The sequence below is a fragment of the Hyalella azteca genome, unplaced genomic scaffold (assembly GCF_000764305.2).
Source record: "Hyalella azteca isolate HAZT.00-mixed unplaced genomic scaffold, Hazt_2.0.2 contig13692, whole genome shotgun sequence".
Lineage (NCBI taxonomy): Eukaryota > Metazoa > Arthropoda > Malacostraca > Amphipoda > Hyalellidae > Hyalella > Hyalella azteca.
In genome coordinates this window covers 27,565-45,371 of record NW_025943604.1, presented here as the reverse complement: position 1 = coordinate 45,371, position 17,807 = coordinate 27,565, and the positions used below count along the sequence as shown (strand labels likewise).

General features: G+C 37.2%; 1 protein-coding gene across 1 annotated transcript; it reads right to left on the bottom strand.

The window, feature by feature from the left end:
- Positions 1–4,453: 4,453 nt before the first annotated feature.
- On the bottom strand, positions 4,454–14,340 carry LOC108676956. Its single transcript, XM_018165111.2, has 5 exons — positions 14,291–14,340; positions 12,991–13,155; positions 11,584–11,742; positions 9,239–9,430; positions 4,454–5,108 (listed from the first exon to the last, which is right to left on the bottom strand). The coding sequence occupies exons 2-5, from the start codon at positions 13,148–13,150 to the stop codon at positions 4,879–4,881; spliced, it is 741 nt and encodes a 246-aa protein (XP_018020600.1). The 5' UTR covers positions 13,151–13,155; positions 14,291–14,340; the 3' UTR covers positions 4,454–4,878.
- Positions 14,341–17,807: the final 3,467 nt, after the last annotated feature.

Genomic DNA, 17,807 nt, shown 5'->3' with positions numbered 1-17,807 from the left:
AAGTGAGATTGAGTGAAAGGAAAAACCAAATATTACATTGGTAATGCGAAGAAAAATTGTAGTTAATTAGTATCTAATATTTTCTTTAGTCGGCGATTCGCAATACTCTGAAGGAAACATTGCCTCGCTGCTATTAAATAAAATTTCTCAAAAAACTTGTCATACTTGCTATCGGAAAGTTGGAATATTGCGCTAGAGCAGCCCGCCATGAGAGCTACTCAATCAATTTCTGATGAAATTCTGGCAACCATATAACTAGATATAGCGAGTAAAATGTCGTGGCTTCCGCACTACCGCAATTTCTGCGCGGTAACCACCACACAAAGCCTAAGTGATCTACAGTCGGCAGTACACGAAGGATAAATAAGGACACCTTTTCTTTGGGTTCTTTAACTGTAAATACATGCGAATCATGAAAGTCATATAACAATGCAAACGTATAATTGAACGGAAGAGCACATATGAACAGGGCCACTGGCACAGGTGAGAGCAGACGATTGACTGACTCCGCTATCGAAAATATGGCCTCAAGAAGTCTTTTTGTGGAGAACCATTTGGCCAGTTCACTTTGAATAATACAATTTATTCAGACCCTAAATTCTTAATAATTATTACTAGTCTACGTCAATTATGGTGTGGGAACCACAACAANACATGACAAATGCTCAGCATCTCCGCACCATACCGTACTCGTCTGCGTAGAGATCAAAAGTAACGCGTGGAGACGGAGTGATGCTGAAAACCACTCATAATAAGCAAATGCTACACGAGATGCCTCGAAGCTGCCGCTACACATTTGTTATTTGAAAATTCACTTTATTCAGCAGGAATTTGTAAATATAATGCAAAAAATATGTCTACTACAACATTGAAATATCTTAGAAGATAAAATTATTATTTTACATTGAAAAATGATGAAAGTAAAATGCTACAATCACGCAAAATTCCCCGGCAGAAAAATTAAATAGAATGTAAAAACTCTGCTAAAACTTGAAAGCTGCTATAATTGCAGCTAGATTCAAGATATTCATGAGCAAAAAAGTGAGATTGAGTGAAAGGAAAAACCAAATATTACATTGGTAATGCGAAGAAAAATTGTAGTTAATTAGTATCTAATATTTTCTTTAGTCGGCGATTCGCAATACTCTGAAGGAAACATTGCCTCGCTGCTATTAAATAAAATTTCTCAAAAAACTTGTCATACTTGCTATCGGAAAGTTGGAATATTGCGCTAGAGCAGCCCGCCATGAGAGCTACTCAATCAATTTCTGATGAAATTCTGGCAACCATATAACTAGATATAGCGAGTAAAATGTCGTGGCTTCCGCACTACCGCAATTTCTGCGCGGTAACCACCACACAAAGCCTAAGTGATCTACAGTCGGCAGTACACGAAGGATAAATAAGGACACCTTTTCTTTGGGTTCTTTAACTGTAAATACATGCGAATCATGAAAGTCATATAACAATGCAAACGTATAATTGAACGGAAGAGCACATATGAACAGGGCCACTGGCACAGGTGAGAGCAGACGATTGACTGACTCCGCTATCGAAAATATGGCCTCAAGAAGTCTTTTTGTGGAGAACCATTTGGCCAGTTCACTTTGAATAATACAATTTATTCAGACCCTAAATTCTTAATAATTATTACTAGTCTACGTCAATTATGGTGTGGGAACCACAACAAAAATAACACGGAAAGCGAGAGTAACACGGAAATTCAAATAATCAAACACCACGAATAGTTGTGCATATCAACATCACGATCACTGGTTGTTGCATGACTTGCATCTGAGTGTTCGTCTCTAGTAGCCAATTAATCAGTTCCAAGGAACTTGATCTATATTCGCTTGACAGTACACGGTTTGTTTCCAGTTTTCCAGGCAATCATGAAAGAGCTCTTAAATTCATAATGGCGTTCACGGCCAGTCCCCGCACCTGCACCTCCGTCTCGGCGCCGCGCATCGTTATGACGACCGCCTCGGTGGCCGCCACGACGACCAGCAAACACCGCAGCGACTCCCGGCAGATTTTCATGCCGGCTGGTTTCTGTGTTATTGATCGCCGGTAGGATATTTCAACTTCAAAGTTAAATACTGGCTCATTAAATGTAGGACAACATTAAACTTAATTTTCATGGGGCGGCCGGCAGCTAGAACGCGGTCTGACAATTTTTTCACCATTATTTCGAAAAGTGTTGTAGTGTTGTTGAAAAAAACTAACACGGTGCTGAAAGTATTTCTTCAAATGAAATGGCTTGAGAATAAGATTTGAAGGAGGAAGCATACGAACAAAATTGATGTGAAAACTGTTCACACATTCACACCTCACACGGGTCACAATGAGTTGACTAGATTCAAAATGACACAGCGGTTGGAAATAATTTGTCATTGTAATGAATTTAGTTTAGGGATTTTGAAGCAGATGTTTGGGCAACATCAACTAAAGTATTGGAAGGACTTGTCTTACGATTTGGCCATTCGTTGATTCTTACTAAAGCCAGCCGCTTGTCTTCTTGCTCTTGGTAAGCGTCTAGGTTTTCTAAATTGCAATAGAATAACTGTGAGAATATGTTTAGAATATTGTGTACTAATCTAGTAATTAGTGTCCAATTAATTTAAAGAAATGCGTGTTTATTTATAGGAGAACATTCCTCCTCTGTTCTGCTGTTCTACTTAGTAAACTTGTAACTTGGACCAAGCCTGAATAAACCTAAAAATTCATCGGAAGTTACCGTCAATGAATCGATAAACTCGTCTGTTTAAACTTGAACGAATAGAAACATTACAGTCATCATTCGCAATCGTTAAAAAATTCAAAGGATACAGAGTGAGTTAATTGGGTAATTTAGCCGGAATAGCAGTAGAACGATTGCCGTAATGATTGCTCACTCTCATCGATGTCTCACCGGTCGGACATTCATCAACAACTCCAGTGACAGGAATTAATGCGGATACAGAATAAGGACTGATATTTTAAAAGATGTTTTGCAATATATAGACCAGAAATTAATAAAAAAACATGAAATGTGTGGAACGTCGGTGAGCAAAAATGGTGCAAAAATTGAAGAAATTGTTCATTCGTTCATGTCATGGGATTCTAAATAGTAAGAATTTTCTACTGAGAATTCGGTTTGTAGGCATTTTTCACAATACAGTGAAACCACCACAGAAGAACAATATTAAGCTACACCTACGCAACTGAATCAATGTAAAATATTTAGTCTGAATATACTACTCGTGCGTTAAAAATTACAAATAGCATATCAGAGGCAGTCTCTTCACCTTATTAAGTAAATTTAGGAAGCAAACCAACCGAGCCTTCCCGGACTCGAACATGAGAGCTTGTTAATACCTTGCACATCTCTATAGCATTGACGTTGCAGTTCACATGCCTTGTATAACACTTAACGTGGGTGGAGTTGTTATAAGATCGCGCCGCGCAATTGATCAACGTATGAAACATTATAGGAAGTCAGAGACTTAAAAAACTTCTTCTTGCTGACGCTGATCGATAGATAGCGAATGACTTGCACTGTTTACTTGTCAGTGATTTGTAAATACTACATATACTCTAATGACCAAATTAATTATTATATATTAATTATCAATAATATACTCAGAAATAAATAAACATTCTCGAATGTGAAAGAAAAATCAACTGAGAATGGATTAAAAACATTCGTCACTAATATTGAATTTGAAAGAAGTGCCAATAAATCTGCCTCTATATAGAGTTCAACAACGCTAAGTAGGCACGCAACAAAATTAACTCTGCATATGGATGTTGCCGAACGACGAAGACTATTCAGTAACTGTTTGGCCTCAATGAAAAATGAACTTATTCGTCGTGTGAAGTTTGTGGTCAGGAGCCTGTTATAGGTATGAATTTAGGCAAATGAATTGCTGGCTTTCTGGTTTGATGTTGTTAATATTGATGTTTTATTCATATATATTTTCGTGCAGTATAGTTATTATAGGCTTTACTCCTATAAAACTTTTGATAAACTTGAGGAAATACGAGACATTTAACCTATCATGATTGATCGAGATGCAATAATGTTTCCAATGAGAAATAATGTCTAATCCGAAAAAATTGTTTTCTCTACTTTAAATTTAGTTTCGAACAGAAACCAAATTTGCTAAAAATTCATACTTTCTTCATGTGAACAACATCTATATTATTTTGAAATCCTAGTTAAGTTGTTGAAAAATACACCATGAGATCGAGGCATGAAATGAAACATTTCTAACGATAGGATTTCATATTAAATTAGTGACATTTATTTGTGGCAAATTTTCAGCTCTAGGTCTAATTCATCGGAAAAATTAGTGCGGTCGAACTAAGAACTGGTAAAATTTAATTTAGTAGTTTATTTGGGCGATAATTTTGGTATGAAAGGAAAGAAAGAGGCAACTGTCTTCTGGAGTTATATTCAGAAGCATAATAACTACAGTGAGAGTCGCAGTAGTTTAGGTGCTGAGCATGTAATATATTACAGAAAACTTTAACAAAGCTTAAACTGTTATTGTAGGCATCGTTATTTGTTGTACGAATGTATTGATTTTATTCTTACATAATTTCTTAACGATTGTCCCTGACATTGCCTAAGGCAATAAATTCCGTTCGGTAATTAAAATTCATCAATTGACAAGTTTCCCGCAACATGCAGATTCGTAGAGAAAAGCATGAACCACTCTGCATTAGATAAAATAATTTAGGGTCTATTGATATAGTGCAATGGCAATCGCGAGGACGATAGATGCATTTGCGTATCGATCCTCTAATTTTTAAAATCCATAAACCGTGCTTATTTTGGCTTCTCGGTCATTGGATGCATCATTTGAAAAAGCCAATGTTTTCGTAGCCAGTTAATCAATTCCAAGGAATTTGATCTAGGTTTGCTTGACAGTACACCGCTTGATTCCAATCATTTGGGCAGTCACAAAAGTCTCCATCCCACATGTGGTAGTGCTTGTTGGGATAATCATCGTTTTCAATGACGGTCTTGCCAAAGTTGACCTTGGTTGTCTTTGTGAAGTCCATGCCATTCGCCCAAGTGTAGCCCGTAGAAGCAATCCCGCTAAGACCGAGATGGAAGGGGCCTGCAGATTAAAGTTTTAAAGTTTAAAATTAAACACAAATATTATAAAATATCGTAACAAATATCACTTTTCCGTGATCGCCTAGGTAGTTTCTGAGCTAGGTCAAATATTTCAGCTTAAGTCTAACTAATGTGTAAACGTTAACCGAGACAAAAGTCCCTGTCAAAATTCAGAAGTAGCTGTCGTTCGTTTTTCGGTTTGCACTCTCGCCTTTGAGCTGAATCGTGTGTGAAATGGCCGCCTTCCCAATTCAGCCGCCAATAGAAGCTATTTTGTGTAGTTCCATGGTAAAAAATATTAGGGTCAAATGACACATGAAATCAGCGGCTGGTCAGGCCACCATTGGCTTACCCTGATCAGTAGCTGGCATAAGTTCTTAGAACTAGCGTGATAAGCCCCTGCCAAGTCCTGACGCTGCATGTGCATTGTGCATGGGTACGAACTTATCAACACGCGAGTGTTTCAACACTCTTGCATTGCGTGTACGGCAACATGCTTGCGTTGCGTTAAGTTCAACATGCTTGCATCGAGTGCGTGTTGCGCACGCGAGAGGTGTGTGAGATTCATCAAGCGTGCAATGCGTGTCTGTCAACGTGCGTGCTTTGCGTATGCATAGAAAAACTCGTGAACATTGCGTTATCGTCAACACGCTTGCGTTACTTTTATGTCAATAGGGTTGCTACTAGTGATCGCCTATACGCGTTTTCAGCAGCGCAAGCGTGAACAGAGTTATCTTCAATACGCGATCTAACGCGAACATTGCTTTTCTGTTAACACGCTTGCGATGTGCGAATATGTACAACAACACGCGTGCATTGCGTTATCTTGAACACGCTTGTGTTACTTCCATGTCTACACATGTGCGTTGTGTTCCAGCAACAAGCGTGTATTGTTTTTGCGGCAACACGCGCAAATTACAATTACACACAAGGCTTCAAAACCCTCGCTTTCGAGGCAAGACTGACAAACAACCCACAAAATACTCCCTGTTCAAAGGTGGGGGTACCCACTAACCCCCACTACCCCCGACGCTCATGTGTCAAACTGTCAGTAGTTTGGTGCATTTCGTCGTGTGTGGATGATAATTAGACATGCTTTTCGTTTCTATCGTGTATCCTTAGTGTAAATGGCGATGCAGGCTAATAGAAAACAATAAAGTTTCTTAAGGCTGAACATGTAAGGTGATGGAATCGGTTATGAGGGATAGGATTATAGATCACTTGACTGTTAACCATCTTCTATCAGACTGTCAGCATGGCTTTATTGCTGGCAGATCATGCACCACTAATCTCCTGTCTACCTTGAATAATTGGACTCGCCTGCTGGATGAAAGGGTGCCAGTGTAGTACCTAGATACAGAAATGATGAAGCTGTTGTTCACCTCTGTCGTGCGCCCAAACCTAGAGTTTGGAAACGTTGTGTGGTCACCGAGACTTGAAAAGGACAAAAATTTAGTTGAGAGCGTTCAAAGACGTGCAACAAGGATAATACCAGGATTAAAGGGCAAGTCTTATGAAGAAAGATGGAAGATTATGAAGCTTCCCAGTCTCCGTTATCGTTGCCTGCGTGATGACCTCATTGAAGTACACAAGTATACTCATGGTTTGTACAAGGTCACAGAAGGATTACTAGAATTTGAAACAAGAACCAACACCAGGGGCCACAGCTATAAACTAAAAAAACTGCGGTTCAACTTATCCACGCGACAACATTTCTTCTCGCTTCGAGTCACTGACATGTGGAACAGCCTCCCTGAAGATATAGTTGACGCTCCGAGTATGAACGCGTTCAAGAACAGACTAGACAAGGCCATGCATGAGCATATGTTCAGTCTTAAAATGCCTCGTACCCTACGGAACATCTGATATCTAGAAGTGATTTTAAATCTACCGTCCGTAAGGCCAGTCTAGTCAAGAAAAGTACAAGAATCGGCAACAGGCCTATTTATTTAATGCCGAAGATACTATACTATGTTAATCTAGGAATCTTTTGAAACACAACTTCCCAAGTGTTTAATGTCCAGTGCCTCCTGAAGTGAAGTTCTTGGGCGGTTGCAATACCGGTAAGGACGACATTTAAGAACACATAATCGAGCTTCAAGATTTTTGCTGGCATTTTTTAGCAGAAAATTTTAACTTGGGTATATTGACACGAACGTGTTATTCAGCTGCTCGTGTTTTAAAACTCGAGGTTATAATTTCTGATTCACCAACCAAGACATCAGGGTCGTTTGTGGACTGTGGAACCGAAAGCTTAGATTCGTCAAGTCCATTAACGTTGCGTGCGCAAGTTAAGTAGTGGCGCCTAGCAACCTTACCAACTGGTCGTCGGACAGCTGGCTGATGACGGTACACGTTCCAACAGGGTTACAAAGAAAAAGCACATTTGTAAGAACCGTTCCGTTATTGTGAACTCTCTTGTGTGAAATCAAACTATTATTATGAATTGGATTAAAATTGAGCCCTGCATTAAAATTGAGTCTTGTAGATACACTTGACTGTGTCTTGTGAAGTTGTGAATGTTGTTAGAAAACTTTGAGTTACAGGACTGATTATTGCGTGAAAATGAGTGGTACTGGTGTTTAAGTGATGGAATGTTTAATTCTTATTGTAAGTGGGAGAATGGTACTGACTGGTGAATTGGAAGAATTTTTTTTTACTTTTTGAATGGAGAATGTTTGGTAGTGATGAATGCCAGATAACTGATACTGGTGAATTTGAGATTAATGAGAGAATGTTTGATACTGGTTAATGTAAGAGGATGTTTTGCGCGTGTGTATTTCGAGAGTTTTAGGTACACAGGATTGGAAAAAATTGCCTTACCGCGAATAATTTCACAATATTTTAGGTACTTCATACCTGGAAACAGGATTTGGCTACTAGCCTATATTGAATCTGCGCTATGTTGGAATGGTTAGAATTAACATTAAGCTCTGTAGGTACAAAAGGCTGTTGTTTGCTAATATGATGGGAGAATTTTGAGGACTGATTCAACTGATTATTGCGGGAGAATGCTTGACAGTATATGTGAATATTTGGTACTGGCGAATATGGGAGAAGGTTCAATACTGGTTAAGGTGAGATAATGTTTTGCTCTGCCATACGTGGAGAATGTTTGGCATCGCTAGTACCGCAATAGGTAGGAGTGTTTGGTACGGGTAAATGTGTAGAATGTTTCGTACATGGATGATGTGGGATAATATTGAGCGGTGTTGAATATTGGAGTATGTTGATAGTTGAGCGATTTTGCATAATGGATAATGTTTGGTTTTTGGCAATGTGTGAGAATGCTGATTGCTGGTGAATATTGAAGATTGTTTTGCTCGGGCAATGTGAGAGGATCTTACTTTATGGTAAATATAAGAGAATGTCGTGGGTAATGTGGAAAGTTTGGGTTGCAAGTTGGATTAACTGATATTATTCCCGTTTCAAACTCGCGTTTACTTGCAACTTGCTTCATTGTGCCGCGATGATACTTGTCTAGTCTGCTCATATAAATATATAACGTACAACACTTAAAAATGCCTCCTCCCTTCTCCCCATAAAGTGGAGAAGGGAGAGGGCATTTTTTAACACATTCTCCAGATTCGGCCGTGTCTGTCCCGAACTTATCAGGTACCAAATACGAGCGCCCCGCAGTCACCCCACGGTTGTCAGGGAATTTGCCGGATCCTAATCAGGTGATTAAATCCCTTGTACAACCAGAACCTAAAGCAGACATAGAGCCGCTAATTTACACCGCAAGGCGAGCTTGGGGCGTCCTTGAGCCAGCGGCTGACAGGAATCAAAATTTTGATAGGGGTTAAACATGTTAAGTTAAAATCCGGCAAACTGACGTTCAATCTAGTGTTGTAAATGTGTTCAGGTGTTCGTCTCCGGTTCCGTTGTTAACCTCGTATCCAGTTCTTAAATCTCATTCTTACTTGTTTACCTCGTGCCTGGTTATTTATTTCGAGCTCAGTAATTTATCTCGTACTCATGCAGTCTTTCTTTCTTTCTTTAAAAAAAGTATATAAAAGTCATTATAAAAGTCATTTTCTTCGTTTCCGATTTTCTTGCCTAGCGTCCTATTTTTTCCTATTGCTTGATGCGATCTTATCTGTTTCGTGCTTATCATGCAATTTCGTTAACCGAGTTTTTTGTAGAAGGAGCTTCCGACGATGGCGGTGTGCTGAGTCTGCGTGATGATGACGGGCAAGTGGAAGCCTGGCCATTCCTCACACACGTTCTTGGCGGCAGAGTAGAGGTTGGTTGTGGTCTGGTAGAAGTAGTAGAGGCCGTCAGCCAGCCGGACGATGTCTTTGCTCAGGACCGCAGATGGAACTGTAAAAGTATATATTTTCCGCTAACTGCGACTATAAATAGGGAACTAATATAAATTTTGTATTACAGCACGCGCTCCTGGGATTAGCCGCACGTGTCGAGAGCTTGCTAAACTTTTTTTGAACATTCCTAATAGCAACTGAAATAAAAAAAAGATGGTTGCCTTCATTCCGCATTTATTCCTGATCTCTAATTTAAATATTCAAGTAAAAACCATTATGATACAATTCAAAAATGGCAATGAAATAGATAAAAGGGTTTCATTAACTGGGTTTACGATAAAAGTACCTATAAAATAATTGAAACGCAGAAAATGTAGTTGTAAACTTGATTTATTATGTACATGAAGTAAATATGAGTAATAGGCATTATTAAAGCTCGGTTCTTGCTTGAAATTGAGCAGGTATTTAGAAATTATCACTTTGCATGACCAAAAGTGGAATCAAAATTGCAAAATTTTCATCGATTGCTGGGATGTCGCTTGCCGCCGTGATTTCGCACTGCTGATCAAATGGATACTAAAATACTGATACCTTTATGGTTATTTCTTTTGTCTATCTTTATATCCGCTTGGGATTTCAGTTTCTAAATATAGTTTCTAAATATAGTTGTACGCAAATTGATCTGATGTGCTTCGGTGTGAAGTGCAACACCTTCTGAACTACAGTAACTGAGCGCGGTGGCCGGATTATTTTTGTGTGTAGAAAATCAAGCATCAGTATTTTTTTATGATTTAAATAATCAATTGATCGCAATGATAGAGTGAAATTGAAGCATGAATGAACTGTTTCTAAAATTCACGTTACAGAATGATACTTGAAAATTTTTTCTAGAAGCTCTGTGAGAAACTCCTAATTTCTCACCCTCAATTTGTATGTATGCTAGGGTTTATTTATGTGATCTATTGTTAGCTTAGAATTGCTGTTGATTTCGCTTCTCTAACGTCATCTGGAGAAAAAGTATTTAGTCGCGATCAGGGGTTCTTCCGCTGGTCTTGGAGGGTCTTCATCATCATCAGTAACCAATTGCGTCAAAATATATTTGCCGACAGTGCCAGTCCAAAGTTATCGCTGTGTACAAATCTCTATGCAATTCATTGCTTTTAGTTCAAAACATAACTGCGTTTTTTGAACCGGTGACAAGTTACCGCAGTCAAAGTTCTTACATCTTGCTATAAACCTGTTTCTCTATCCCTTGTTTTGTATGAATGTCGTGTGAATTTCGTTTTATTTTTTTTTTTTCGCTTATGAATTCATTTATTTAATCTGTTGGGTAGTTGGACTTAGTTTAAGGATACAATCAAATGTATTCAAATTTCATGCTTTAAATTAAAATACTAATTCTACCAAATCAAATCAAAATCAATCCTTATTTAATGTTCTTCGCTCTAGAAGTGCGTTATTTTCTGTACGTTACATGCGAAGATCATTATTTAAACCTTAGTCTTAAGTCTTTATCTCAAATTTCTAAAGCATCAAAACCTTCTACTGTGCTTGCTATTTTTCCCGTCCAACTTCCCACCCCTTGAACTGATTTCCGCTATTTTTCTCAAATTATTCTTCCGTCATAAAGTGATCACCACACTGGGCATTTTAACCTCAGGTTCGTAGTGTTTTCAGTGCAAAAGTGAAATTTTGATCATTTATTTAAACAATAATTTGTTGAATTGGGCATTTTTATCAAGATTTATAATTTAAATTTATTTCGTCACAGTATACCTTAATCCGATCATGAGACTGTCCGGGTTAACATTATTTGTACGCTACGCATTCGTCACCACTTTCTTTCATCGAGTGACCAACCCGCCATCTTCATCCTCATCATCATGTGCTCCATGTACTGAAGATTGCACTATTGGATTCGGTTCTTATTGACTAAATATTTTCGCCATTACTATGAAGATAAATCATTCGAACTCAAACTCAAAATTTTGTTTGATAAATTAAAAAAAAGCTTCCTAGATTATTTCATTGATTAACTCCCTGTCGATTGTGTGAAAACCTCACAGCTCGGGGAGACACATAAATATCAAATAAGAACAGTTAAAGCAAAATAACCATTTATAACAAATATATATTTTCTTAAATAACATAAAAATTCATGAGAGCGTTCCTAAAAAACGATTTCAATCATTATTACTTGCACTGCATTACCACTGCTGATTGCGGTGTAGCGGTAGTGGTAGACGGCGTCAGGATCCTCCTCAGTGTTGGTGAGGCGGTCGCCCACCAGCAGACGACACTCGCTGCTGGCGGCTTTGTAGGAGAAACTCAAACACGGCGGCCACGCGCGACATGCTTGGCGGCACTGGCCTGGGGAGAAGGAGGCAAAAATATTATGTATGAGAATGGCAGAATTTTATATTTGTTTGTCAGCCTGCGCACGAATCGAATGTAAACGTACGAATCAAACGTGAGCGCATGAATAGAATGTTCAGCGTATGCGGGTATGTTCGTGGCTGTGTTTGTTGCCTGGCACTATTAATATATAGGGGCGTTTCAGGCGTGAATCCACAAATCTAATCGTGCCTGGAAATTACCAGAAACTGAAATTTCATTCTCAGTGGGAGAATAAGAAAAGATTGGAGAAAATCAGATGAAAATTGAAATTTGTTTTTACTGTTTGTAGTTATAAATTTGATTAATTGAGAATTTAATTGATAAGACGAGAGTAAAATAGAGCCCAATTTTCATATAACATGTGGATTGAAGGTGTATTTATTCACAAGCCATATTATAATTAGAAACAGAATTTGGGATAATGGGAAAGAGCGGATCGCGATTAAAAAATAACTGGAATTATTAAGCCCGGACAACGCTGTTACTTTTTTTCATGGTCAATTTCGCTCATAAATTCTTTTCCTCAGATGAAGGAAATCACTCTAATGTTACACTGGCTACGAGTGGCGCACGAAAAGAGATGAGAATCAATAAATGAAGCATTAATACTACATGTTCTCTCGTGTGTTCACTCAGGTAAAAAAATAGTATTCATTAGAAATAAATATTATTTATTTATTCGCGATATTACAAACATTTTAATGTCCATAAAGCATGAATTCTCAAGTTTTCAACCGGCCGACATTCCACGTCACAAAAGTTAGTTTTCATTGGAGCGCTTATAATCGATATGTTGAGTGTGAAACTTTTTAACAAGCGTATACATCAGTATGTGGTATCCGCCTGGCTAGCAGTTCAAGTCTACACTTGAATATGTAGTTCAATTCTACACTGAAGTCTACACTAAATAATTATATTTAATTATCAAAATTGCTCAGGATAGAAAGTTAAACATTCCTTGCTGCAGTTGTAGCTCATGCTTAATGCATACATCGATGAAAATATTACTTGTTTATATACTTTGGACGCGGTTTAGGGCTATATAAGGGAAGAAGGTTATTCACCAATTGCCATTAGGCAATTTAGGCAAAAAAAAAAACTTATTTTGTTAAATAAAAAAACTTAGTTATTTCGCACCAAGCGGTCAAAGTAAACTACAGTTAACTTATATTAGGTTCATGAATTATAACTTTTGGAAAATGAATATCATTTTCAACTCACACAGAGTTTTAGCGGAAAGTTTCTGGTGCGGTGCACTGTTGTTCACGGCCAGTCCCCGCACCTGCACCTCTGTCTCGGCGCCGCGTATCGTTATGACGACCGCCTCGGTGGCCGCCACGACGACCAGCAAACACCGCAGCGACTCCCGGCAGATTTTCATGCCGGCTGGTCAAAAGGAATGAGAGGAAAAGTAATCCAGTCACAGGCTTTTACCGCTAATTTCTGATAAATTTCACCACTGATTTAGAATAATTTATGTTAATAGTAATAAAAAATGAAAGTGGAATTATTATCAATTAAGATTCCATAATAATTCTGAATAAAAACAAGGCGGTATACAAAAATCTTCCACTGAAATGCTGAAAGAATATGTATAGGAGGAAGAGAAGAAGAACTATCCAATATTCATAATAGAGGAAGTCACGAAGCTTTGATTGATCAGATGAGTTTTGGAAACAAAATCTTCACATCACTAGGAACATATAAGGTAAGTATGAGTGCTTCTGTGGTTATTAAATGATTTCGAAGAAATTACAGGGTAAAATTTCATAGTGAAGACAGAAAACTCCATGACGCACAAACATTGTGAAATTTTATATAATAAGAATACTCTAAAATCTAGAAACGATTTTAAACCTACCGTTCGTTGAAAACATTTGATTAAATGGCCAGTTTTTTAGATCTGCGAACTAGTCAAGAAAAGTACAAGAATCGGTGACAGGCCTATCCAGGCCTATTCCTCAATGCCGAAGATACTATACTATACTATACTAATACTCATTTTAGTAGATAACAGTTTAGGTTCAAAAGGCGCTATGGTCTGATATATCTGATGGTGTAATCGTAATTTAATTGTTTATTAATTTATTGATTCAGCCGAAACAGTGATGGAACGCTAGTCGCAATAATTGATAATCAAGTCGATGTCTCACTGCTCTGAAATTAATGATTGAGTTGAATGGCAGGAATTTGTGTGGTCACAGAATAATTAATAATATTTAGAAACATGTTCCAAACACTGAAAAGCTACCGAAGAGCTTCAGTTCACTAAAATCGTGTGAAAACTTAATGAATTGCTTTTCCAGTCACAAAAACGAAGTGAATACAAACTGAAAGAATTTATGCAGAACAGCGGCTGAATTTGGATTTTTGGACCCTGAAGAATAACTGTTACGCAATAACACCAACTTTGACAAATAAAAATATAGGCATGAACTATTTGTTTCTTTCGTGAACTCTTGAAAAATATTCTAGCGTGTTACAAATTATGATCGTATTTAAGGCTTTCTCTTCAACTTACTTGGTAAACGTTGTAAACTCGCCTTATTTCATACAACCTTTTGACTAGAACTGGCAAGCTCCCTAGCTTCTGCGTCACTACGGTAGCAATGACGAGATTAAGTGTGAACACTGCACACTGAGCTGCGTCAATCAGAGACTGGGCAGCTGAACTTATCATCTGAAACATTAAAAAGTCAGCGAGTTAAAAAAAACTTCTCATACCTGACCTTGATCGACAGCAAATAATCTTTTCTTCATGTCTGATCGGTGATTGGTCGGTCCGAAAACAAATGACTGTGTGGACAGCCATCACGCTCGGTCAATGCTATGCATAGATTATGAATATCGTTGGAATACGTTATGAACATCACATACTCAGAAAAAAATTGAGAACTTTGTTTAAATATCTAGGCACTTCTTGCGTTATTTTCCAGAGTATGTGCGTTTATGACACGTGTTTTCGTGAAGAAATCTTACTTCTCTGAGAGAAGCAAGGCTTCGTTAATTTTATAATTTATCGTTTAGAATTTTTATATTTTGAATGAAAATCTTATCTTCTAAACATGAACTAGTACAGAATTTAATTTTTCGCGCGACATTTAATATTGATAATCGATGTTATGCTACATTTATTACGATGAACTAGTTATCCTTTATCATCGTTCCCATTGTTCCGCAATTATGACAGTATATAATTCCAAAATTAGTATCCAGAAATCATTTAAAAAAATATAATTCACACGAAGGCGTAACTGAAGAACAGAAATTAAAACTTATCTCAATAAAAAAAATATATAGGAAACAAACGCATTTATGTGAACTTTAAAACTTTTTAATCATAACTAATTTGGAACTTTGTCACGAACATTTTATTTTATCAGACGATCATCACTGGCTGAAGTTGAACGGGTCAATAAGCGCTTACCGGCTTAACCACAGGTATGGACCTTGAAACGAGAAAAAACATAAATCGACTTTGGCTGTAATGAATTCTGAAATTATTTATCGTTAGAAGTTGGTGGTCAGTTGTGTGCTTAAATTTACATTTCTTAAGTTTTTATCAACGATCATAAAGTTGATTCGTATAATAAATTATTTAATGTTTGGCCGAGAACGTAAATACTGTGTTGCTACCTGTACTGAGAGACACATTTTTTTGGAAAAATTAGTAAAATTTAATTTCAAAGTCATTTTTCAAGCACAGGTAAATCAAATCTTAGAATAAATGCACGAGTTCTAGGTACGAATGCTTCCTCATTACGCAAACGATGAAATTATTGTACTTTTATACGTTTACACACATGCAGATGTATAGAAATATATGCAAGTACATATCAAACGCTGTGCAGATAGATCGAACATGAGGCTTTTTTTGAAAATCGAATTTGGAATTCCACTGCTATAATATAGTAAGTTTTATTGCCGGTAAATATGCCCAACAAAATTTTTACTGTTTAGTCTACGGCCCCAAAGTGATAATCGAACGCCCAACGGTCGGAATAAGAATCCAAGTTTATCGACAAACATTTTGGTTCTCAGAACAGCAATCAAAGTATCCGTATAGTCTGTCGTAAAAGAGGCCTATGGAATTACATCAGAATGAGATCACTAACCCACGTTGTCGCTTGTGTCCGCTAAAGTTGGTTGGGTCAACACACTAGAGGCTTCGGCAAACAGAGTTATTAGGCTTTTATGGAGTGAGGCGTGAATGGTTGCGGTCACATCACCGCCATCAAACGGTCATCGCGAACTACTGTTGCCTTTTTCTTTGCTGTCGTCCTAAAAAATACATTTGTTCCAGTAGCTTAGATCCGCTCTGTCCTTTGAATCGTTGTGTACTTGGAGGTACAGAGTGAGAAATTTTTTTTCCGAAGTACGGGTACCGGAAAGTTGCAGGGTGAATCGATGGAAATGCACTCATGACTTTTCAATAGCACCTTACTACAATATATCGTTTGGTCTCGTGATCCTATCTAGAAAGCCTGCGTATTCAATTGTTTTCAGTGATATTGAACAGGTTCGATTCTCAAGTCAAACAGCTTTATGTTGTACATGAAGTCCTCATGAAACGTTTAAAAAATTTTAATATAAAAATTGATAATCAAAAAATGTTAGGCGAGTGATGTTAGCCAATATTTGTCTTTAAAACTCTTAAAGTATTTTCACTGATATTGAAATTTTCAGTCATTGAATACTGAAGTTTAGGTTAACAAATAACGATTTTAGCATTCTTCCACGCCCGTTATTTTACATTACTTTGACTAAAAAAAGTGGATTGAAGATTGAAGATCCACTTGAAAGGGAATTACATATAACATTGAATTGTTCCCCTTGTAGTGTTCCCTCAAGATGTTTGTTCCCACAGAGGCCTAAATAGGCCTACCCTCGTCTCCCTCTCAGCCTACTCTTAAACAAGTCAAATTTCACCATTATTTCAATCCATGGAAATCTTCTCCTCTTTAGATGCCATTACAACACAGAACTTTATTTCCCCAGCCACTCAACGCTGGACGCTTGGTAAGTTCCATGTAAACTTCACAGCTCCAAGAAATAACTTTTTTATGGCTTTCGCCCATAAATGATGAAAGCGGTAATATATAATTTATATATAATATAAGCGGTAGCGGTAATAATATAATATATAAATATATATATTATATACATATTTTATATAATAATAAAATAATATAACAATTATATAAATTTACATTTATATAATTGTGACCTAATAACAGTTTGAATAATTTTTATGAGAAAATCCATAAAATAATTTAACGTGTTGAGAAATTGCATGATTGCATTTCGGTGATTAGTGGTATAATTTCAATTGAAAGCTCCAATAAAAAATTGTAATTTGGAACAAAAACAATAACTGTTTTTAAAAGATTTATTCCTGAAATGATAATTTTTTATGCAAGATTTCAAATAATTTTCGAAAGACAGATCTCATTTTTTATAAACATATTAATTGAGGTCATTAATTTTAAAATAGATACAATGAAATCAGAGCCCATGAAATAATTTGAAACTTTACACTTATCGGACCTATTTTAAAGCTTTCAGAACAATTCAAATTATTTCTCCGCGAGTCGAGCAATAAAATGAGGAATTTTCGCACACATCCACCCTTGCTTGCATACCTCCACTTGGCGGAACTCAAGCGGAATTTTTTTTACAAGGGATCAGAAGCAACAAAAGAGGCCTATTTTATTGGCGAGCCTAGCAAAGGTTTATTAGTGAGGTCCTCATTTTTATTAGCGAGCTCTTGCCTTCTAAAGCAACAATCGGCGGTGGCGTTAGTCACAGCTCAACGATTTTTTTCGCTGGCATCAACAACGTCTTCACAATTTGTAAACAAGGACGACAGAGCGACAATGTAAACAATTGCTAATATCCTGAATGAGTTTTCTACTTTATTGAAAAACAGCTTTATTTTCGTCAATAAAGTATTACATTTTTTTTAACTCGATGAGCTTGATCCTTCCAAATACTGGCTATATTTTGATAAAATCTCGTGATTACAGCAATTGTTGAGA